The sequence below is a fragment of the Nelusetta ayraudi genome, unplaced genomic scaffold, assembly GCF_046127955.1.
Source record: "Nelusetta ayraudi isolate G7.1 ecotype Tasmania unplaced genomic scaffold, CSIRO-AGI_Nayr_v1 ptg000096l, whole genome shotgun sequence".
NCBI classification, from domain to species: Eukaryota; Metazoa; Chordata; class Actinopteri; order Tetraodontiformes; family Monacanthidae; genus Nelusetta; species Nelusetta ayraudi.
In genome coordinates, this window is record NW_027466146.1 from 239,679 (window position 1) to 262,970 (window position 23,292).

The 23,292-nt window shown below is 50.7% G+C and overlaps 1 protein-coding gene across 4 annotated transcripts in view; it reads left to right on the forward strand.

Annotated features, from left to right (window-relative positions):
- sulf2a (sulfatase 2a) overlaps positions 1 to 23,292 on the forward strand; it is a 46,334-nt gene that overhangs the window by 17,228 nt on the left and 5,814 nt on the right. For 2 of the 4 annotated variants that reach the window (XM_076047956.1, XM_076047959.1), the window contains exons 3-12: positions 2,315 to 2,383; positions 16,982 to 17,263; positions 18,108 to 18,347; positions 18,427 to 18,578; positions 19,224 to 19,393; positions 20,836 to 20,986; positions 21,460 to 21,635; positions 21,753 to 21,881; positions 22,198 to 22,254; positions 22,902 to 23,031. In XM_076047956.1, coding sequence (XP_075904071.1) covers positions 17,059 to 17,263; positions 18,108 to 18,347; positions 18,427 to 18,578; positions 19,224 to 19,393; positions 20,836 to 20,986; positions 21,460 to 21,635; positions 21,753 to 21,881; positions 22,198 to 22,254; positions 22,902 to 23,031 — 1,410 coding nt within the window. In that variant the 5' untranslated portion in view covers positions 2,315 to 2,383; positions 16,982 to 17,058. Of the gene's footprint in view, positions 1 to 2,165; positions 2,227 to 2,314; positions 2,384 to 16,981; positions 17,264 to 18,107; positions 18,348 to 18,426; positions 18,579 to 19,223; positions 19,394 to 20,835; positions 20,987 to 21,459; positions 21,636 to 21,752; positions 21,882 to 22,197; positions 22,255 to 22,901; positions 23,032 to 23,292 lie in introns of those variants that run through there. The other 2 variants (XM_076047957.1, XM_076047958.1) reach the window with 2 other exon arrangements.

Below are 23,292 nucleotides of genomic sequence, written 5' to 3' on the forward strand. Positions count from 1 at the left end.
CAGGAGGCGGAGATTATTGCCACTAATAAAACATGATTCATTAACACAGGAGTGCTTTATGAAAAAGGAATATTAAATGAACCCGCGGGAGTATTTTTACTCCACCGCTAAAAATAGTCCTTTTTTTTCCCGACCCCTCCCCCCACCTCCACCTCCCTCCGCCTCCCTCTCCACCGGCCGCTCCGCTGGGGTAATAGCCGTCTCCTGTGATGTCACTTTTTGATGTATCATCCTCTCGCCCACATCAAGGACGAGGCCAGGTGTCGCATTTTCTCTGCGGTGCTGCGTCTGTCACACTGCCTTGTCACCCACAGCCAGCTCCTCTCCTCCTCCTCCCTCCCTCCCTCCCCTCCTTCATTCCCTCCTTCCCCCCACTCCTCCCCCTCCTACTCCTCCTCCTGCAGCTCTGATTATTTATATTAAACCCGTCATTCCTTTATTTTAGCCGGAGAAAAGGAAATTAAATCTTTTCTCCCCCTTTTCTTTTCACTTTTCAGTCGCATGCCATCAGCTTCTGTAGATATGATCTTTGAAATAAATGAATAAAAATGTGTCAGAATGAATGATGGTGCGGCTGTTTTGCTCTCCGGTTACACAAGTGAAATTCCACCTCCGCGCCGCGTCCTTGGCTTCAGAAGTGGGAAGCTGGCCGGCTATGCGCTTAAGCTCCGTGGTAATACGCGTCACAGCGCGGAGCGAGCGGTTCGCAGGCGTCGCCGGCTCCTTTTATTGCTCCAGACGGACGCGCGGACAGACGGACGGGCGCAGGTGCGCAGGCCCGGCGCTGCTCTTTGATGGGCTGGCTGGGGTCAGAGGCGTGGCCTTGGCAGCCAGACCCTCCGGGGTTTATTCTGGGCCCCTTCCTGTACACGACAGGTGCCAGAACGTGCACGCCAACTCCAAGAACGGAGCGCAGAGTGTATCTGAGCCTCCGTCCACAGACGCACGAGGTGGTTATGGAGTTGTCAAAATGTCAGGATCAGACAGTTACACACCTGTCAGTTTGTCACCGCTGACAATCGCAAATCAAGACGGCCGGACACAGAACTGGGCATCTGCCAACTGTCAACAGTGACAGTTGAATCTCTGCTGCTTATTATGTTTATTGGCACAAAATGGCTATAAAAAGTAAAACATAAATATGTTTTCGCTTAAATAAAGCCCATAGACATCAATAACTTGTGCATAGAGAGCAGGTGTAATGACAAGGAGACCATGTTGTACCGCAGCCCAGCCCAACACGGTCTGGCTAATGTAACATGACGTTCCCGTCTTTTCTGGGATTTTCACCCTGATTTCGCAGCTGCTACAAGAAAGACTCGAGGTCAAGTGGGACGTGAGAAAAAAGCACGAGCATTAACGATGCTAAAAAAAATGGGAATCCAAGGCACTCTTCTTTAAATAGAAAAACACATCAGGGTGATGAAGGCTGAGGCTGAGTTTTAATCTGTTTCTCTGTGAGACAGCCGTTGAAAATAAAGGCTTTTTATATTTAAAGAGTCGTGCCTTGGATTCCCCTTTTTTGGTGTCTTTGTTTCCCCACCACCGAGCACCTTCATCACATGAACCTTCCGAGCGCTCTGGACTGTCTTTTTTGTCATTGTAGATGCTACGGACTATTACACGCTGGCTCCTCAGAGTGAGGTATCAGTGTGTTTAGTTAGACTTTGTTTCCAAGGCTGTCTGTGTTTTTCACACGTGTTTTCTTAAAAGCGGAACAAGTTGAAATTTTCACTCACTGGCCGCAATTGATTGTGATTGTTATGGGCGAATGAGTCTCGCATAACACGGAAGAAATAGAAAAAGTTCCCTTGCACAGCCGCGTATTTACGATCAGATGTTTTTTTCAGTGCCTAATCTGGAAGAGGTCTGATTAAAGCAGATTTCTGCCGCTGCAGCCGTCACACCAGCAGCGTCCGATTGTCCTTTTTTTTTGCAGGTGACGCGCTGGCCGACAGGGCAAACACGGTGGTTTGTGTCGGTGTGGCCCGGCTGGTGACAGTGTTTCAGTGTGAAGCAGATGTCTGGCCATCCTTGGGGAACGTACGGAGGAATAGGGGGGCAGAAGGAGGGGGAGGGGGAAGTGGAGGAGGAGCAGTGACTGGGAGTGGCAACTGGTCTCACAATGGGCACCGCGTGGCGCCTCAGTCAAGCCGGGCCGGCGCCGTGCACCGTGTGAGTCGCTCCGTGCGCAGGCAGGATCGGCAGATTTGAAGAAGCAAAGCGGTGCGATAAGAGCCGCGCTGAATGTGTTCTGTGGCTCCTCTTTGCAAGTTGCTTATGTTCATCCACTCTGAAATGTGTTTCCTCGCAGCGCTTGGCAGTCGGAGGCGGACTTCTGCGCGAGCGGCCAACATCAGAGGCAGCTTTTCAGGAAAGGAAGGTAACGCCGCTGACCTCGTACACAGTGTGAAAGTCTTCTCCCGCTCGCTCTCACACACACACACACACACACACACACACACTCTGTGCTGCTGGTCAGCCGTGTCTGCCACTCACCCCCCCCACCCCCCCTGCCTAATTTTCCATTTCTCAGCCTATCTGGGTGCCGGCGCTCCATCTGAGCCCGCTGCTTCTGATTATTGTTGCTGTTTCCATGGATGCCGCAGACCTCAGAGGGAGCGAGCGGCGCAGCGGGCTGGGCTACAGTCAAGTCAACTCTTTCATTTACCGCCGGCAACAGATTCAGCCGCCTCTGTCGCCAGCTCGCGCGTCGTCAGCCGCTCTGGAAGTCACTTCACCTCATTTGAACTGCGTGCCAGTGATTAGCATCTCCTTCTGCACCAGGCAGGAGATGTTTATTGTCGGTCCACGCCGAGATGGAATCGATGATCAAAGGGAATTGTAACGCGAATGCGCGGCAGCCGCGGCCGAGTCCTGCTCGCTGCGGCCAAGCACTCCGAAAAAAAAATAATGAGAGAGAGAGAGGAATAAAGCCAGAAAGGGAAGATTGTCAGGGTCAGGATGAAGTTTTCTGTTCCGTCAATGATTTTTCTTTGCAGGAGAAAAATCATTGCAGGAATAGCATCTAAAAGCCATATACGTTGTTGTTTGTCTGTTAATCTGAACAGTTTTTTCCCACTTTGGAATAGATCATAAATGGATAATTTTACACACATATTAATAAATGATAATATAATAATAAATAGTTGAACGCCACCAATCTACCTTGTAGTTAAAGCTCGTTATGAAGTATCTACATTCCTTGAAAATAGTTCACGAAAAGAAATATTTTTTACAACAGCAGACTTGTTTTTTAATAAGACAGTAAGTCGCGGTGACCCGCCCACGTTGCTGTCTCCACTTGTTGGCGCCGCTGTTGGCTGTTTCCCAGCTACATGCTGCTGCTGCTGCTGCTGCTGCTGCTGCTGCCGCCGCCGCCGCCGCCGCCGCCGCGATCAGACTCATCCTGTGCGAACAGTTGGATGGCAGAGGAGGCAGCAGTTCTCAGCACATGTGGCCACATTATGCACACAGCTGGGAACAGCTGACTCATTAGCACTTGCAAAAACATCAGTACGTGACCGTAATCAGTTCTCCTGTCTGATTAGCAAACAAAACTTCTCGCCTGAAAGCAGCTCCCGATGTTACCCAGACCTCTCCATGTATATTTTGCTTTCTGGGGGGGAGGGAAAAAAAAAAACACTCACCTGGTTTTGCATCTTTTTGCTTCATCAAGCATGCCAAGGAGGTAAACTTTGATATTTTTTTTGTCTCTGAACCTAAGCAGCGTGGCAGGTGAACGATGTGCCTTTGCTGTGCTATTCTGTTTGAGGACTGATCTCCACTTCAAAACCCCGAGCACGAGGACACCGCTCACCTCTCTCCCTCCTCTGGCTCGCAGCGCGGGCCTTTGGCAGTGCAGGATATTAAAAAGCAGGGCTTGAAGAAGAGAAGCTCTTCAGAGGTGCACTTCATCTGCCCGAGACTTTATGACTTTTTCTTTTTCTCCCTCCCAAGACACCGTCCCCTCACCGTCCGCCGCCGCTCCGCTTGTTTGCGGGGGCCTTTTGAAATGTATTTTTTTTCCATTGTTTGCAGCCGGTTGCATAAGATGCTTTTGATACTTTGTGAGTGACAAAGGGATATTCTCCCTTTAGACCGTGCCGCATTAGAGTCTGTTCTTTCTGGCAGCCTCCCCTCGGACGCAGCCCCTCCCCCCCTGGGGAATGTGAAACACATTCCCTTTTTTTCTTCCCCCTGGGAGCAATTTCCCCGACCCTCAGTTTCAATTTTATTTATTTATTAATTTACCCGCACACGCAAGATGGGGACTGCCAGCTCGCCTTCTGCCCACTGATTAAAAGTCAAATATTAAAGTGCTCTGTTGTGCGCTCGGCCTAATTGATTCTTTCCGCTGGGTGCACACAGAATGGGCTGACAGCAGGCGATACCAGGCTTTGTCAACATCGGGCACGCTGCCTGACTTGGGACGGCACCCCAATAAAGAAAGCCCCCTGTGAGCGTGCCAACCTGCGGCGCCACACACAGAGGACCGGGCCGCTCGGCTCTCTGGCAGGGCTTCACGGTCGCAGCGCAGAGGGAAGAACGCTCTTTGCTGTGTGTTTCCGTCAGGGTCTAGAGTTTGGGAGGAAGTGAGCGCATGCTCTTGTGTCGTCTTTTTAACAATTGCGTAACCGTTCTAAAGTTCCAGAGATTGTCACATCTCTGAGGATGCAATATTTGTCCTCCACATTTGACCCATCGTCCCCTGAGGGAGTGGTGGGCAGCAGCGGTGCTGCACCCAGGAATCTGATCGAACCCCCAAACTCCTGAACACTGAGTGCCAGACAGGGAGGCAATGGGAACCATTTTTACAGTCCCGGCCGGACCTACCAGTCTGAGGGCGAACACTGTCCCACTAGACCGCTGAGCTGGTTCTGCTGACTTGTGCGATCTGGGGCGACGGCGACAGAGAAACTGAAGGTTTTATTTCACCAAAGGTAGCGAGGAGCTTCCTCCCCCATCCAGGGTTCCCACTGTCATGAAAAACCTGGAAAAATCATGAAATTTGTAAATGTAATTTCCATGCCTAGCAAATGAATTTTCCATGCCTTGGAAAGTTGTGGAAAAGTTGTTTGCAAAATCACTGAAACTTTCGGAAAAGTCATGAAATTTGACCGTCCGCCCTTACGAACTGGCAGAATTTCTCCGTTGTTCTGCTTCAATGTCGGCTCTGCTTCGCCCCTGCGTCCCGAGGCTCTATCAGAGCTACGGCTCCGTGATTAGAATAAGCCTAGCCGACCAGCTGCGCCTATGTAGTTTAGTCATGTCAAGACATGTGAACCCTTGCCAATTAAATTGGCTGAAAATAAGAAAGGTCATGGAAAAGTCACAGTGAAGTTTTGAAATTTGTCAGTGAAGACGAGTGGGAACCCTGCCCGTCCTCTCCCAGCGCTCCTGCCGTGGAGATAATTGCTTTAATGGCTTTTAATCGCAGCTGCGCTTTAACAAGGGGCTTACAAAACAAGGAGATGACACTGACTATGTCATCGTGCTCTCCTCCGTCTTGGCGGAGGAGGCCTGCGTTCGACTGCCCTCGCCGAACCACATTGTGGAGATAATTAATTGAATCTGTGCGGCAGTAAAGCTGTGCCCCCGCACCCCCCCCATACATCCCAGCTCCTCTTCCTGCCGCTTTGCACGCCGGATTTAGAGTCCCTGTCTGGAAGCGACTCGCGCTCCACCATTTATTTTTAATGCCGCTCTATTTCCCCATGCATGCGCGGGAGCGGCGAGCGATCTGGGCAGAACACAACAGTCATTAAGCGCAGACGTTCACCCACGACGCTTTTCTCATGAATCTGATTGACCTTTGGGCGCGGCGCCATCCCCGGTAAAAAGGTTATGGGCTGTTAATCTCGCAGAGAAAAAAAGCCGAGTGTGTCCCCCGTCGCCGTCTTTTGTCCGATGCTTTATGTTCCCCGTCGGAAGCCGACAGGAAGGTGTGATGGAGAGGTGCAAAGGTGCCCGTAGGTCGGGGGAGGAGGCGGGTGGAGGGGCGACAGAGGCCCGAGAGCTGCGGTAATTAGCCCATTAGCCAAAGTGTGCGGAGCTCTGACGCCAGCAGGGAACAGTTTTCTGGAGGACGCGGTCGCAAATCTGCCTTCTGTGCACAACGCGCACGTGCGACGAATGCAGCGACACTCTGAGAGCGACAGGCAGTTTGCCACAAAGGCAGCGCCCCCCTGCCACCTCTGGAGTGAAGGCCAGAGGAAAGTAATTGCGGTGTCGCCCCCCCCCCCACCATCCCCACCCTCCCTGGGGATGGAGCAGGGTTTCATTTCTGCCTCCCTCCACGCTGGAGATCCCCAGAGAGGGGGTCCGAAAGGCTGAGTGGAGGGGTGGTGGTGGTGGTGGTGGTGGTGGTGGCAGCGGCGAGGTCATGATCAACAACCACAGGAGGAGGAGGAGAAGGAAGCGGGGGGTGGGGGTGGGGGGTGACATCTGGCTGGCTGCCATGCTGACGGGAGCTGTAAATGGAGGCTAATAGGAGCGAGTCGAGTGGGGAGTCGGGTGCCGTGACCTTAACACGGCGCGGCTGAGGCAGGTGGAGGGAGAGGAGCAGGTGGAGACAGGAAGACACAGAACTGTCAGGTCTTAAAGAGTGTCTTCTACTCTCACACGTTTTAATTTGAATCCTCCAGCAGCTCAGAATGGCAGGTTTTTCATACCATAACCATTTTCTTTCCAACATAAACTGGATTTTACACTACCAGTCAAAAGTTTGGACACACCTGTTTCTTCTTTAGCTTGTAATACTTTCTACAGTGTAGATACATACTGAAGCCAGTATGTGTCCAATTTTTGGACACATACTTCTGATTACATACACTGGTAGTGTATGTTGTGGTTTCTATAATATATTGTATACGTGTAGTGGTTTCTACTCTGTTAGTCATTGGGAATGTTTCCTGGCTAAGTGTGAACGTGTGTGGGTGTTCAGAATCAACGTCTAAATATTAATTTTCGACTTTGGTTTTTGATTGCCTCGGTGCTTCTCCTGAGAGATTTTAAGACTTCAACAGTTTCATCCTACTTCATCCTTGTATTACCGCCCGACAAAACCTCAATTATCTCAGTCATCCAGTTCTGGTCCGTGTAAATGTCCAGGGCTTCCCGCAGGCACATTCCAAAACCACTCACCCCGCTGACTTTTTACCATTTTTATATCCCAATTCTTACGGCGAAAAGGAGTTGATCCAGTCTGTGACTCCACTGGAGGAGAGGTCCAGTCCTCGGCGGAGGGAGATCAATCTGAGCTCTCATTAAAAGGCTGCCAAGCCCGTCGCAACCCAATACAATATCAATATCGCAGCACCACAGGGAGACCCGGGGAGCTGTTACGGGCTGCCGTGGCCAGCTTGACTGTCGTTAGCACAGCGGCGGCGTGCCAGAGACCCCACCCCCCGACCCACCCCCTCGTATCCCCCTTACGCACCCACAGTCCCAAACACAGGTCAGGACAGACAGATGGGCTGTCTGGGCAGCCTTCCCAGGGACCACTCAGAGGGAGATGAATACCAACCTGTGGAGGAGGAGACAGCTTCACGTCCCTCGTGGACGGATGGTGTTTTCTGTCCGCGGCCGTTCCACCGCCGGCTTGTTTGTTTGTTTGGACGCCGGTTGTTTTCTGTCTCGCTGATGCACCGCCGAGGGATAATCGATCGGGGCAATTATGCTTTTTGTTCGAATAAAGGCAAATACAAACCGTTTGGTTGAATTAAGAATACACACACTTCCCGGGGCCTGAAGAAAAGTTGTTTTTTTTGTTGTTTTTTATCCTTTTTCATACTTGCCAAGAGTCCTGCTGGGAAAACCACAGGGACTGAATGGGCTCCCTGTGGGGTTTTTTCCGAGCCGAGCTAATCGGGAGGAATATAAGTGGCCATGCATAGAAAGCCTGTGTAATTCAGGTGCTTGAATGGAGGTCTCCCCTCTGTGGCCCTGGTCTAACCCCCGGTGTGTTCCGATAGGGGAGGGAAGGATCAGGCCGTGCGCCCCTAAAGCCCCTCCAACCCCCCGCGAGTAATCCGCCGACAAAAGGGGCAGAAAGAAAGGCCGACGCTGAGGAGGGTGAGGCGGGGGGAGGAGAGGATGGGAGGTGAGAACAGAGAATGGCAGGAGTGAAGAAGAAGTGGTTGCAGCCACTCCAGCCCGGAGTGAAACGCTCCACAGTCCTCGTGCCTCCCACAGATGCCCGCCGCCCCTCCGGCATGAAGCATCCTTTACGCCCACCGTTCATCAGCAGCGGAGTGAGAGAGAGATTTCCCAGAGTCCGCCATGCACCGCCGCCTCAAACTGTGACTCCCAGCCGGCGTATCGATCTGTGATCCTGTCGGCCGGTTTGTTGACTGAAAATTGAAACCATTAGTGGCTGCAATCAGCGTTAAGCCGGGGCAGCGTTAGCAGCAGCAGCCGCTGCAGGTGCTAATTTGATGATGCAAGAGTGCCGGCGTGTAATTAAAAGGCAACAGATGACAGTTGAAAAGAGCCCTGCAGTTCTCAACCACTGGCATTCTAGTTGATCTCAAAGTGATGAAAGTCGTATGCATTTTTTTTCAATCCGACAGATAGCACATATAATCTGAGAGGAACCACTTTCTAAGAGCACAGCAGCACAGCTGCACTGTGCAACACTAAATGGAACTGAAACGTGCAGAAGAGGCACATGACCTGTCAGACTTTAGTCATTTTCAAATAAACTTCCTAAAAGAAGGTGCAGGACAGATGAACTGGACTGAGGCGGCTTGGTAAAGTCTTGCTCTGGTGTCTTTATCGACCCATTATTGAAATAATTTGATTGATAAAGTGTGATAAAGCACCTGGACGATCGAGGTTCTTTATCTTTGTCCCCCTTTCAAAACATTTTTGGAACTTTTTGAGGAAAACAGTTCTGAACTTTGTAGCTCAGCGTCGCGTCTGTCTTTGCTTTGTATTTTGTTTCCATTACTTTAATGCCTTTAGAAGAAGTCAACAAAAAAAGCTAGCCACCACGTGTGCTGCTGAGACCATCAAGTTTTGTGTTTAGTTGCTCTTTGCAGCCTGATTAGTCTTTTTCTAATTCATTTTTGTTTGTTTGTTTTTTAGCAATTCCTTGAAGCAGCAACAGTTTAATCATGCAAAAGTCACGAAAAGTCACTTGGCTGCCCCGAGGTCTCAGTGAGGTAGTTTGGGTCGGCCAAACAATCCCCCCCTGTGGTCCCCCCCACCAACCCCCCCCGGCTGATTTGTCCCTAATCCATTTAGTTGAGACGTGACACACTGTTGGGCTTTTGCTTCTGCTCAATAAGTGCCAATAGCAAGTGGCCATCACTCAGCAGGCTGTCCTGTCCACCAGCTTGCTCACTTGTTTCAGCTGTCACCCCCCCCCTCCCCACCTCACCCTCCACCTCACCCCCACTCCCCCTTCCTCTCAACAGAGCTGGCGATTGTGCCGCTGCTTTCCGACTCAGCGCCACTGGCTTTCCCATACCCACCTCAATGGGCCAGGAAGGGCCGGGACGCCGTCCGACTGCAAAGCAGCCGCCTGGGGTTTTTTTTGGTTTTTGTTTTGTTGTTTTTTTTCCCTCCCCCCCCTCTTACATCTGAATGAACCCATCCCACAAGCGAAAATGGCCACGTATTTACAAAACGCCTTTGACAGTTTTTTTTTTCTCATTCTCCCAGTCTGAGACCGCGAGGGGCGGGGCTGACACCGGGACAATTGGCCCTCTGTTTGTGTTTCTCTCTCACACCTCTGTGTTCTCTTTTGGAGCGCACCGCCACCGCTGCGGCCCGGCCCGGCCCGGTGGGGGAGGGGTGGCGGTGGGGGGAGGTAAATGGCGTGACCCCGCCGCCGACCCTGATTGAGGGGAGAAAAACCCCCTGTAGACCACCACGCTAGCGCCACATGCCACCGGGTTACCGCTGGAAACGGAGCCGCAGCAAAGTGGACGGGGATGTATGGAGCCCAGACAAAAGCTTTTGTTGCTGACGTCTCTATGAGAGGTATCTTCTGGAGGGCGACTTTGTCAACCGCACAGGAGCCGAGCAGGAAGCGTGCGTGTGTGTGTTTGTGTGTGTGTGTTATTGCCAGAACAATATCAGAAGGGTGCAACATCTCTCAACCTCCTGGCTGGGAGATAATGAGCCCTGCTGCGGTTCCTCGTTCTCTCTTTGAAGCGGGAGGTTTGAAATCCGAGAGAGTGGTCGAGTTTGGTTGACTGAACACTGGCATGCATGTGTGTGTGTGTGTGTGTGTGTGTGTGTGTACGTGCAGGCGTGCACGTTCACCTCGGCAGTCAACAGCAGCAGATAGAAGGAGTCGGCCACGGCTCTTTGTTGTGCAGTGAGAACACGTCCTGCCTGGGCCCTTTGTCTGAACTGACACCATCATACCGTCACTTTCTTCTCGCTCTCTCGCCCCATTTCCCCCCCCACTTCTCTCTCTCACTCCGCACACCGTTCACTCCATCACACTCCCTCGGAATGAAACCGTTTTCAAAGATAATTACCTCTTTGGATTATTCAGTTGGAGACGTGAAGACTCTCCTCCTCCCCAGTATCTGGACTCAATCAGTGAGAAATCAAACGCTGACTTCCAAGCGACTTTCACTCCCCAAACTTCTTTCTTTCAAACATTGCTCGTGTAAAAATCCAAAAGTCATCTGGGTAGAAAAGCATATTTCCTTCACCACCCTTGCTGAGGCCAGTATCTGATTTTAGGGGAAATTTTCCCAGTCGGGCCTCCAGTGTGGTTCCTCTTAAATGAATCTCATCCGTAATGTGATTATTTCATTTGCGCCTTATTTTTCAGAAGCCCGGTGTCGAGAGCCTCATTTATTGAATTTTTTTTTGGTTTATATAATTCAGAGCAGTGGGGAAAAGTGGCTGCTACCCTGCAGAATGCACGTATATTTTTAATTCTGGAACAACATGCATGCATTAATGAATATTTCAGAGTGCGTGAGAGGGAGTTTCAGCCAACACACTTCTCCCCCGCCCAACCCTCCCCTCCTCCCCCCGGGCAAGGCAGGATTAATGATGTGTTAAGTGCCAAAATTACACTCATTCATATTCCGCCGTCTGACCAGCACTTTGCATGGAATTAAGGCCTAACAGGGGGGATAAAACTTAGAAACAAGAGAGGCGGGGGGGAAAAAAAAAACACAAATATTGAGGCAGACCTTTTAACTGCAAGTGCCCAAAGTCACATTCCTCTCTGGAGTCCCCTCGGAGCTGCACAAATCCACTTTTCCCTTCGTTTTTTTCCCCTCCCAGCTCCCAGCCGCCGTTCTGTGACAGTGTATTCAAACAGAAAATTGCCGTGCAGGTCCTGGCTGCATCCTTAAACGTCTGCAGAGTGGAGAGAGCTTATCGGAACCTGGAGGGAAATCTAAATGAAATCTCGCCGCTGAATGGGATCAGACTCGGCGTGATCTCTTGTCATCCTCCGCTATTAAAGCCAGTTATTAGAAAGTAAATGTGCATTTGTCAGGAGGACTGTGCACAGACTATTTTAAATAAAAGAGGGACCTGGAGTGGCACCCGACGGGATTTCAGAGCTCCCACTCGGCAGCTGGAGACGTTTGAAGAGAATTGACCTCCGGAAGACAAAAAAAAATTCACTCTGGTAATAAAGAAATTGTTATTTTGAAACCGTGCCGGTGGATAACATATTGAAGCGAACAGCAGTGTTATTGTAAATTTCTGCTTTGGTTTCCTTTCATCTTGTTAGCAGTCGGCCGCTTTCATCCCCACAAAAAGCTGTGAAAGCCACGAAGCAGCAGCAGGCAGGGAGGAGAGGAAGCCACTGGCTTGTCAGTGCAGCGCGGCACTCAGCAGCTCAAAGGACACATATTTCCCCTGAGAGTCGGCATTGATCCAACCGCCGTGCAATAAAAAACACAGCTAAAGTTAAATATATACATTCATCAGACACATGTAAATATGCCTTCAAAGTATCGCGATAAATATGTGGTTGCCGCGACTCATCTGGATGTTAGAGAAGGTGAAGATCTTAAGAATCTTGAAGTCAGACCTGCCAAAGCACTCAGTTATTTAGAGACCAGTGAAATGAAAGCCTGACGTCAAGGGAAGTGTTTGTCCTGCGAGTCGGAGTTTGTTTGAAAACACTTCTGCTGAGAATTTCCTTTTTGAAAGCAAAGGTTGGCCAGCGGATGGAGGAAGGCGACAAGCCTTCTGATTATCATGAAAAAAGCATTCCATACTGTATTGAACACTGCCGACCGCTCCTTTCAACCTCACACACACACACACACACACACACACACACAGACCTCACTAAAAGTTACTCTCTCTCTCTCTCTCTCAAATTCGGGCCGTTGCTCCAAAAAAAAAAAACAATTTGCATTTGAATGGCAACTTTTGTTGGTAAATTCAAGGGTCCTCGGGGATTTTCGCAAATTCCGTTCAGAACGGCGGCTGACCAATGGGAACCGAGTCACACATTAGCAAAGGCCCTGCCAGCCTCAATTACGAGGCGGCAGATCGGCTCGATAGTGTTGCGGCGGGGCCACATTCAGCGCTGGATGTGTCTATTTAAGTCTTTCCTTCCCGCTCCCTTTATTTATTCCGGCGCCGAAGCGAGGCGCAGCGCCGCGATGCATTCCTGCATCACCAACGACCAGAGCAGAGGAGATTTGCAGAGCGGGTTCGCTCTGTTTTGCTCCAAGCCTCGGTCCAAAAAAAAAAAATGTTTTTCTTCGTGCTTGGGATTAATTCATCAGCGCTTGCAAGAGTCAGGGTTTCTGTTCTCTGCAGACTTTCCTCCGCCTGCAGCTTCTTCTTCCTCCTCTTCTTCCTCGCTGCTTCCTCTCCGTCTATGAGCGGCGGTTGCGAACCCGTGGGCTCTCACCTGTATATTCCACTGCAGCCTGAGACGCTGCGGATCAAAATTGGTGCCTGGCCCTCCTTCAGATCTGCCCTTTCTCTCGGTCTCTGTCTTGTGCTTGTGTGTTTCTCCGGGGCTCCTGCACGAATGGACCAATCAGACTTTACGCCAGCTGTTTTCAAGCCCCAGGTGTTTTATCTATTGAGGGATGGGAGGAAAAAAAGAAAGAAAGGAACATTTCTGCCCACGCAAAGATTCTTCAGGCCCTCCGTCTCCTCACTGGAGCCGTGATACTTGTACAGATGTTGCAGTGCTGCTGATGCGCTGGTGCGCCTCCTCATCCCGCTGCTGCCCAGCGCTCCGACACGGCCGGCTCTGTTGTCAGCGCATTTATAATTCAGGCTCCTCGGTAAAAGACGGACAGCATTAAGTTTTTATCCGGCGTCTCTCTGAGCCTCTTTACAAGCGACTGACTAAAGGGCAGGAGAAAAAAAAAAACTTTCCGTCTCCGCTCTGACTTCCAGGCATCGCTCGGCATTAGCGTAACTCATGATTATCCCGCTTCCTCAAGCATGCTCTCAGAAGCTTCTCCTTCGCCTCCGTCATCTCATATTCTGCTAGTCCCCCACCCCTCCATCCCTCCGAACCTTTAATGAGTTTTGTCGAGGAGGGTCGTGTTTACTCGATGTTGTCTCTTGCTCGGGTACCAAAAAAAAAAATCTTCTTTCATTCCCGGCTGTCAGCCCCAATCAATACCGCTGTTTGGCTTTTAAACTGTCCCGAGAAGTCGGTTGCGTCGACTGCAATCGATATTCTGAGCAGCGTTTCTCTCTCAAAGCTGTTTGCGCCTTGGTTGCATCTCTATTCTGATGTTTTCCAACTCGCTAATTACAGCCATATGTTATCTTTTTATGTTTAAATTCTTGTTTTCTTCCGTGGTTTTTATTTATTTTTCATTCGAGTTTCGTTTCTGTTCACATTTGTCCGGGTCGCGTCTGAAGCTCAAGGCCACTCGAAGATGGTGAAGTTCATGGCTCACGGTATCTCCAATCAGAGAGCTCAATCTTCCTTGCTGTTTGCTGTCTGTTGTCCATCCCTGTTTGTGAGGTGTTGTCGCTCCTGCTCTGTTTTGACGTTTGGGTTTTTCTCCACTCTTCTTCTTCTTCTTCTTCTTTTTTCTCGCTCAGCGGTTTCATGTGGCATCTGCCACACCGAGAGATAAACAACAGGCAGAGATAAAAGCGAGAAGGCGAGAGAGAGAGAGAGACAGAGAGAGGGAGGGAGGGAGAGGGAGGGAGAGCACGGCGCAAAGAAAGGACGGCGTGTGTCAGTTAGAGCTGATAAAAGCCTCAAAATCCAATTAGTCCTCGCGATCAGGCGGAAGAGGGCGCCCCCTGGGAATATCATGGGGAGATATCTGCGGACGGAGCGTGTCAATAACACCTTTACGTGCTTGTTTATCGACAGATCGCTGTGTTGAATCCGGCTTGTTTTCCTTTTTTTTATTTTTTTTTTTTTATTGTGCATTAAGATTATGTTTGGTGTGGAGTTCTGCCCACATCAGCTTCTTTGACGAGCGGAAAAGCAAACAAAACAGCCCCAAACAGCTCTAATGGAGCCGCCAACACTGGAAATTCATTTTTATATGAGCGCATTAAGTTTTATTTAATTCCCTGCGGTGTCTCTCCTGGAGCTCTGGCGGTGGGCTTGGTAACAGGCTGCCCAGCGACGCTTTAATGGCTCTCACTGTCTTTCTCTCTTCTTCTTCTTCTTCTTCTTCTTCTTCTTCTTCTTCTTCTTGTCATCATTTATTGTGGATTCCCATTTTCCTGGCGCCTTGTTTTCATTCGGTGCCAGAAACAAGGCTGAGATTCAGAGATTGAGTTTAAAAAGTGAGCCTGGCCGGTGCAGCGCGAGGGTCAGAGCTGGTGGGAGGAGCCACAGGAACCGCAGGAGGGAAAACGCAGCTGCTGTCCGGGCGTTTGGAGGTGTAAGGATGTGTGTATGTGTGTATGTGTGTGTGTGTGTGTGTGTGTGTGTCTGGGAAGCCCTTAATGAGCACAATCTGGACAAGGGCGGGTATCGGCGAGGAAGCAGCAGCTTTGTGTTCTGCTGCGATTCTCAGCTCAGAGATAAAGACTCTGAGGAGCGAGGCCGCTTCCTTCTCTCATCATCTCCTCTTCAATATTTGATGCACTTTACTCGATCTTTTCCCCCTGCTCTGCTCGCACTCTTGCTATCTTGCTAAGAAGTGCAACAGTTGATTGTGTGTCAGCATATCCTGGTGTCTTCACCGTGTTCCGGGCAGAGGGGGCGTGGCCCCGGTGGTGGGAGGCGGCCTCCGTCTTGTCTCCTACCTCCAGCGGCTCCAGACCTTCACGACCCCACTGGGGTCGTTATGTCCTGCGCTGCTTTACTACTTTCATTTTGTGGTGTCAAAAAAAAGACGTAAATGTGTAGCTGTTTGGGGTTTTTTCATTTTGTTTTGTTTTTGTGAAAAATGTTAGAGGAATAAAAAACAGAAGGTGGACTTTGTGGTTTTGAACCAAAATTCAACAAGACCATTGGTCACATTTTTGCTTTAAAATGTAATTTAAAGGTCCCAGTGTGATGTCAATGTTCCAAATCAACTCTACAGATCTCCAGGAAACAGCAGATGGATCCCTCTGGAAATAAGGTCAGGCTCAGTCATGTTGTGTTTTTCAGAAAACACAAAAAAAAATTTTTAAGGGACACCTGAGCTGTCGACCGCGAGTGGGAAAATTATTTTAATTAATTTTACGACTCTACAATTAAACTATAGGAAAACTAAAAGGGATTAGGTGGCCAGTTTATTGAACTCATTAAGGCTGATGAAGGAAAAGCTGCACGCAGCGCACTGCCTGAACTCTAATTGTTCTGTGCAGCCGAGCAGAAGATGTAATTAATCCACACATCTGCTTCTGTGCTTTCAGGATCCACTGCATTTTGCCCCCCCCCCCACACCCCCCTCCCCGTCCCAACTTGGTGTTGTTTCAAAGCTGCTGTTTTGGTTTCGACAGCAAGAGTCGAGTTAGAAAACACTGACCCTGCTTTTGGGTGTTGTGAGGGACTTGCATTTAGCAGTGCTGCTAATGTGGCCCTCCAGAGAGTCATTGAAATAAACAGGAATCATCGTGATTCATTTTTGACACTCAACTACTGCGGGTTCGTGGCATTTGAGGGTTTCAGTGACTTGAACTGGAGACATTTTTTCAAAGGCCACCAGCATCTCGGAGGAGGCTGTCCGGAGCCGCACGGCCCCGTCTGATTGGCCAAACACACAGTCAAGCAAAGCGTTGACAGATGGCGGCTCTCAATCATTCACTCACTCTGCACCTCCTCTCTCCACACACACACACACACAGCCTGGAGATCAGTCTCCACTGATCTCCTCTCATCCGTCTCTCATCTTCACCTCCCTCGTCCCTCACTTCATCCCTCACCCTCTGCTGGGGGGAGGGTGGGTTGACTCCCCCCCACTGGCCCCGGCCCAGGCCCATTAGCCCCGGCCTGGCAGCCATGTGCTCATCAGCAGAGATCGTTACACGCGGCCAGTGACACCGCGCTAATGCATCATTAATGATTGATTAACAAGCTGAGATCAGGCTGAGCCGGCGCACGTGCACGTGCACGTGCACGGATGAGCAGCCTGTAATGGCTTTGCAAGGCTCACATCTGCTGGTTTCCTCACTGTCGTGTGTGTGTGTGTAAGTGTTGTAGTCAAGACTGCACCAACTGAGGCCAAGACATTACCAAGACTAGAGAGAAGACCAAGACTTTAAATATCAGAGATTTTTTATTTTTTTTACAATTTCCTGCTTTGCCAACTATTTTGAACCATTTTCAAAAAAAACAACTTTGCTTCATTAAATTAAAAAATAGATCAGTCGTTGTAGTGTTGGCTGAGTCTTGACTGGTCTTGATCAAAAGTTCTGAGTCCATCCTGTCCGAGACCGAGACAAGACCCAGTAAAAAATACCTCCGAGTCTGAGAAGAGACCGAGGGCCTTAAAAATTGGTCTGGAGACCAGAACCAATCTCCAGAACTACAACACTAGTGTGTAATATCATCCTCATGGCTCTCTGCTCCTCCCGCCCTCCCTCCCTCCCTCCCCCCCTCCTCCAGGTGGAAGCTTGGGAGCCGCCGACTCCTCCTACATGTGAAGCCGAGGTCTGAGGAGGTGACTGCAGGTCAGCGTCGTCATGGCAGCGCCGGGGCTCCCGGCCCCCCTCCCCCACCTCCTCCTCCTGCTCCTCGCCAGCCTCCTCCTCCTCCCCCTCGCCTGCCACGCCTCCGGCTACCTGTCCGGGTACCGACTGCGCCCGCGGCTGCAGAGGGACCGCTACGCCCGCAACGTCCGGCCCAACATCATCCTGGTGCTGACCGACGACCAGGACATCGAGCTGGGTAACTCCCCCCACGCCCGACCCTCCCTGTCCCTTCACACCTCGCCGCGCTCGTTTTGTTTTTCATCTCGGCCGTGTTTGCGGTGGCATCTGTCGCTCTCTGTTGGCTTTGTGTGCGCCGCTGCCGCCGCCTGTGTGCACACGCCTCTCTCCATGTGCATCCAACGGCGTCAGCCGGGGGAAAGTCAGCCCTAATTCTGCCTCTTGGCACGCTAACAACTGGCCCGCTCAAAGTCATGTGCCCCCTCCCCTTGCCCACCCCCCCTCCACTGCTGGCATCAAACGAGGGCGGCCTCTGGCTCCCATTGTCTGCGTGCCAAAGCCCCGGCCGGCCATCTCCCATCTCGGCCCAGTCCTTCAGCGGCGCTTCTGGCCTGGAGTGGCTGCATAATGGCTTCGCTGACACCTTTTGTCTGCTGCTGATCGCCACTCAGAGGGGCTCCCCATTGAAAAGCGGGAATTCGTGGCCGAGCATCTGTTTTCCCCTCATGCAATCACCACGGTTGCCTCCCTCGCACCAGGGACGCACACGGGCGACGCTTTGCCCGAGAGATCCGTCCCTTCGTTTGAGTTCCTTCTCCTCCTCCACATCAGCAACTGCACGTCATACGCCTCACATCACCTTCACACTTCCATCAATCAATCAATCAATCAATCAATCAATCAATCAATCAATCAAAACTTTATTTATATAGCGCTTTTCATGCATTATCAATGCATCTCAAAGTGCTTCACAGAAAAAATAAAAACAGAAATTCAACATTCAACAAAAAAAACAAACACTTCCTCTCCTCACCCTCCTCCCCCCGACGCCACTGACCGCCCCACCCCCCTCCCCCCCGCAGGCTCCATGCAGGCCATGAACAAGACGCGGCGCTTCATGGAGAAGGGCGGCACCCACTTCTCCAACGCCTTCTCCACCACGCCCATGTGCTGCCCGTCGCGCTCCTCCATCCTGACGGGCAAGTACGTGCACAACCACCACACGTACACCAACAACGAGAACTGCTCGTCGCCGTCGTGGCAGGCCCACCACGAGCCGCACACCTTCGCCGTGCACCTCAACAACTCGGGCTACAGGACGGGTGAGACGCCTGAAGCGCATGACATATTTTTTTAATGGCCAATGGTCAGAGCCGTGACGCCGTCTTGTTCCTCCCTCAGCCTTCTTCGGCAAGTATCTGAACGAGTACAACGGCTCCTATGTGCCCCCTGGCTGGAAGGAGTGGGTAGCGCTGGTGAAGAACTCCCGCTTCTACAACTACACCCTCTGCAGGAACGGCGTGCGAGAGAAGCACAGCAGCGACTACCCCAAGGTGTTTATAGTTTTTTTTTAGGATTTCACACCAACACCAACTGTCTCAAGAGGCTCCTCCCCTGTGGCGTCCCTATTGTGACTCGCTATTTCCTGCGATAGAGGCAGCAGCTCGGAAACAAAGGGCTGGCGATTCCAATAACGTCCAGCAATGACAGTGGGACCTTTTGTGGTCATAAATTTATGAACGCTCCCATATTCTGGTTATTGTCAGACCTTTACTTCTGTTTTTATTGGACTCCAGCTGAGCAGATTCATTGTTTTGTTTGTCCAAAAAAAACTTTTTATAGATCTCAATAAAAAGCAGCTTATTGAGCCTGTGTTTCAGCTTCCTGCTAAAACTGGTGCTTTTCCTTTGGCCCTTACACTAAAAACCATGCACCAACACTAACCTGGGAGATCTATTAGTGCCCTCTGTGACATCATCCAGGGCTGATTCCTTGATCAATGTAGAATTTTTGACTTTTGTGTGTTTTGGCAGTACAGGAAGTAAAGGAGGGGCTTCCTGGGAGAGTGAGACAGGATAGACGTTCACATTAAAAATATACAATTCATTTTAAAATAATATGGGTCTTTAAAATGTGTGTGTGTGTGTGTGTGTGTGTGTGTGTGTGTGTGTGTGTGTGTGTGTGTGCCCTCCCTGCAGGACTACCTGACAGACATCATCACCAACGACAGCATCAACTACTTCCGCATGTCTAAGAGGATGTATCCCAACCGGCCTGTGATGATGGTGCTGAGCCACGTGGCCCCACATGGTCCAGAGGACTCGGCCCCCCAGTACAGCACCGCCTTCCCCAACGCCTCGCAGCACATGTAAGCCGCCGCCCCCGCCGCCCCCCCCCCCCCCACACACACACACACACACACACACACACACATCGACTGTGTTAGCAGCCGGCGGCTGCGTGAGCCACGGAACCCCACCAGCTGCGAGCCACCTGATAACCTCAACTGTTTGCCTTCCGTTGATGCCCACTTGGTTTCAGTGGGTAGCAGCAGGAAACCACGAGGCTTCTCTTCTTGCTCTTTTTTTTTCTTTATTTCATGCCACCCGTTTGAAGGTCTTCACTCGACACACACACACACACACACACACACACACACACACCACCACCACCACCATCCTCTTCACCACTCCAAATTTTTCATAATCTCAGCTCGATCTTATCTCCCTGTGCCTGCAGTGCACTCTTGGCAGCTGAGCTCATCATATCCACACACACACACACACACACACACACACACATTCAGACGATGCCTGGCTGTAACTTTTGAAGTACACATTGTTTAACTCGGCTAATTTGTAGTCTTTTTGTCTGCTGTGATCAAAGTGCGGCCTTGAATGATGAATGTCGGGCGGACAGGTAATAACCGGAGACGTCTCTCAGCTCCTTCGTCTCCCCGCCTCTGCCCTCCTCACCGGGCGCTGCTGGCTAGCTGCAGGGCCCCGCCGCCGGTCTCCAGGGACTGATCCCAGACCAGTAATGAGACTACAGTTTCCCTCCGGTTCTGCCAATCCCCTCCAGCATCGTTAACCTGTGCCGTGCAGATGCTACACGGCAAACACATCTCGATGAAATTCAGCCCCTGTGTCTTTGTACTAACTTTTAATTGCTCATTCTACATAAATCTGCGCTCCTGCGGGCGATGTTTTCTGAGAGCGCCGCTCCAGCTGCGTACCTCCCTCTGCTCCAATCAACAACGAACGTGGAAGGGAAAAAAAGGAGGGGGGGGGGCAGTAAAAGTCCTGCATTGCGTCGCTGATGAATGGTCTTCTCACCTGAGTGCCCTGCAGGCACACCTTCACACTGCATTAGAATCTCCACAGCAGGCCGAGCGGCGAGGCATTAGGAGTCAAATCGACCCACTCAGACGTTGAATATATTTTCTCCTCGCTCGCTTCTCATTCGCTGTTGGGCCATGTTTATTCTCCAATAATTAAAGTTCCATTTACCGCATAGTTAATTATTGATCAAGTTGCGGGTGGTGGTGGTGGGGGGGAGGGGGGGGGAGGGGTTACCGAGGACTATTGATCGAAGCTGGCAAGCTTTTTTGGAGAAGAGGTTTCAAATAATGTGACGGCAAAGCTTAATGTCATTACCTCTGTTATTCCCACCTCACGCTGCTGCGTTCAGCAGTGTAGAGCAGCGCGTGAACAGAGGACTCAGAGATGAGCCTATTTTCTGTGTCGAGGAGTTTCTCTCATCTCTCTCTCTCTCTCTCTCTCTCTCTCTCTCGCTCGCTCGCTCTCTCAGAACTCCGAGCTACAACTATGCCCCCAATCTGGACAAGCATTGGATCCTGCGCTACACGGGAGCCATGAAGCCCGTCCACATGCAGTTCACCAACATGCTGCAGCGCCGGCGGATGCAGACGCTGCTGTCGGTGGACGACAGCATGGAGAAGGTGGGCAGGGAGACACACAAACTCTCTTTCACACACACACACACACACACATACACACATACACACACACACACACATACACACACGCACTCGCTGCGACTGTCTCCAGTCCTGGGAGAGCTGTGCTTGTTCCGACTGCGACCATGAAATCTTTCCGCTGACACACTTGGTGAATTGTTTCCTATCGGACCGCCGCCGAGTGTTGTAGTCAAGACCGCACCAACCGAGACCGAGATATTATCAAGACTGGAGAGTATCGAGATTGAGACAAGACCAAGACTTTATATATAAAAGAAAAATAACAACACACTTTTTAAATTCAAGTTTGCTTCTAAAAAGTTTGCATTTTTACTGAGACAAGACCCAGTGAAAATGCCTCCGAGACCGAGACTCTTAAAAAGTGGTCTGGAGGCCAAGACCAGTCTCCAGTACTTCATCACCACCCCCACCACTGTTTGACCGTCTTCCTGCAGATGTACAACATGCTGGTGGAGACGGGGGAGCTGGACAACACCTACGTCATTTACACCTCGGACCACGGCTACCACATCGGCCAGTTCGGCCTGGTCAAGGGCAAGTCCATGCCCTATGAGTTTGACATCCGTGTTCCGTTCTACGTGCGAGGCCCCAGCGTGGAGCAGGGCGCCGTGTGAGTGATGCGGCCCATCCACGTTCTGCCGCGCCTGCATTCATTAAACGTGGCAGATTTTGCTGACATTTTCCTCCCCGGCGGGAAAACATCACTCGCCTCTCGCTTTCTTCGCAGGAACCCTCACATCGTGCTCAACATCGACCTGGCGCCGACAATGCTGGACATGGCCGGTATCGACATCCCGGCTGAAATGGACGGCAAGTCCATCCTCAAGCTGCTGGACACAGACAAGCCCGTCAATAGGTGAACGAGCACGCACGCACGCACGACCGTGGTTGGTTATTTCTGCTCCCCCCCCCTCCCCCTCCTCTCCAGTGTTGTGACATTCAGCAGACACTTTAAGAATGGCATTTAAAAAGGCCCTGGATTAAGGCGGCGGAGAAATTGGCCGGCCTCAAAGTAAAGTTTAGCCGATGTATAAGAATGGAGCGGTACAAGGATGGCATTCTGAACAGGAGCCTGTGTTTGTTCTGTGCAAATATCAGAGTGGTTCAACTGGATTCAACCGGATTCAACTGAATTTCTTTTTTTCTGATTTCTTTTCTTTTCTTTGTCCCAGGTTCCAGTTCAACAGGAAGAGTAAAACCTGGAGAGACTCCTTCCTGGTGGAGCGAGGGTAGGTCTCCGCTCTACACACCAGCGCTGGATTCACCACCGGCAATACACTGATAAAGTGGAGACCGTCCTTAAATAATGTGCATGTCATGTTTTAACACGATGGTGGAATAAACATTTTTTGACACCTCATGTATGATGATGATATATTATCATTATTATCATTATTATATTGCGCTAGGAATCAGTGTTATGTCTCCAAGTGCATCTGATTTCAGTGCACTCACCAACACTGACCCACTTGCTGCTTCTTATTCTTATTTGTCTTATTCATAATGAACAACCGATCAAAAATCCTCTCTGTCTCTGATGCAGGCAAACCTTTTGAAACACACACCAAAAAAAGAAAATATGGCAAATATGTGATGGCAATAATTTGGATCGAGTCAAATTTTAAGGGCGTTTTTCCACTGCTGTATGTTTCCAATGAAAAGAGACAACAGACATGTCCAGAGGAAGTACTCTGAGCTTTTCCCCAGCCTTCAGTCTGCAGCAGCAGCAGTAGCTCGGAAACATTGATTGACCTTTTCCAGGACGCGTTTCCATTCCAGGCACCGTCTTCGGATGAAATCAGACTCCTTGTCCTTGTCTTTGACGCTGATTAAAGAAAATATCGTCTGCCTCTCCTCTCTCGTCCCGTCCCATTAGGAAGCCTCCTCACAAGAGAGCCGATGGGAAGGAGATGGCCCAGGAGGAGAACTTCCTGCCAAAATATCAGCGGGTGAGGGACCTGTGCCAGAAGGCTGAGTACCAGACCTCCTGCCAGCAGCCTGGACAGGTACGTGCGGCCGCGGGGAGCTCCAAAACAATAAACATCAAAATCAGAGCCTTCCTTATTCAAGCCTCAGGTGCAGACGCACAAAAAACGCGCCTTGTCCAGAATGACAATTTAGCGAGCGTAATACGCAGCCATTACCCTCTGATTTCACATCAAAGTGTCTGTTTTAATCCCTCAGAGTGGCGTGCAGCCGCCGAGTGTGCCGCGCATGCACAAGTGTCACAGACAGCACGTGTTCCAGACCCTCGATAAAGAGAACAC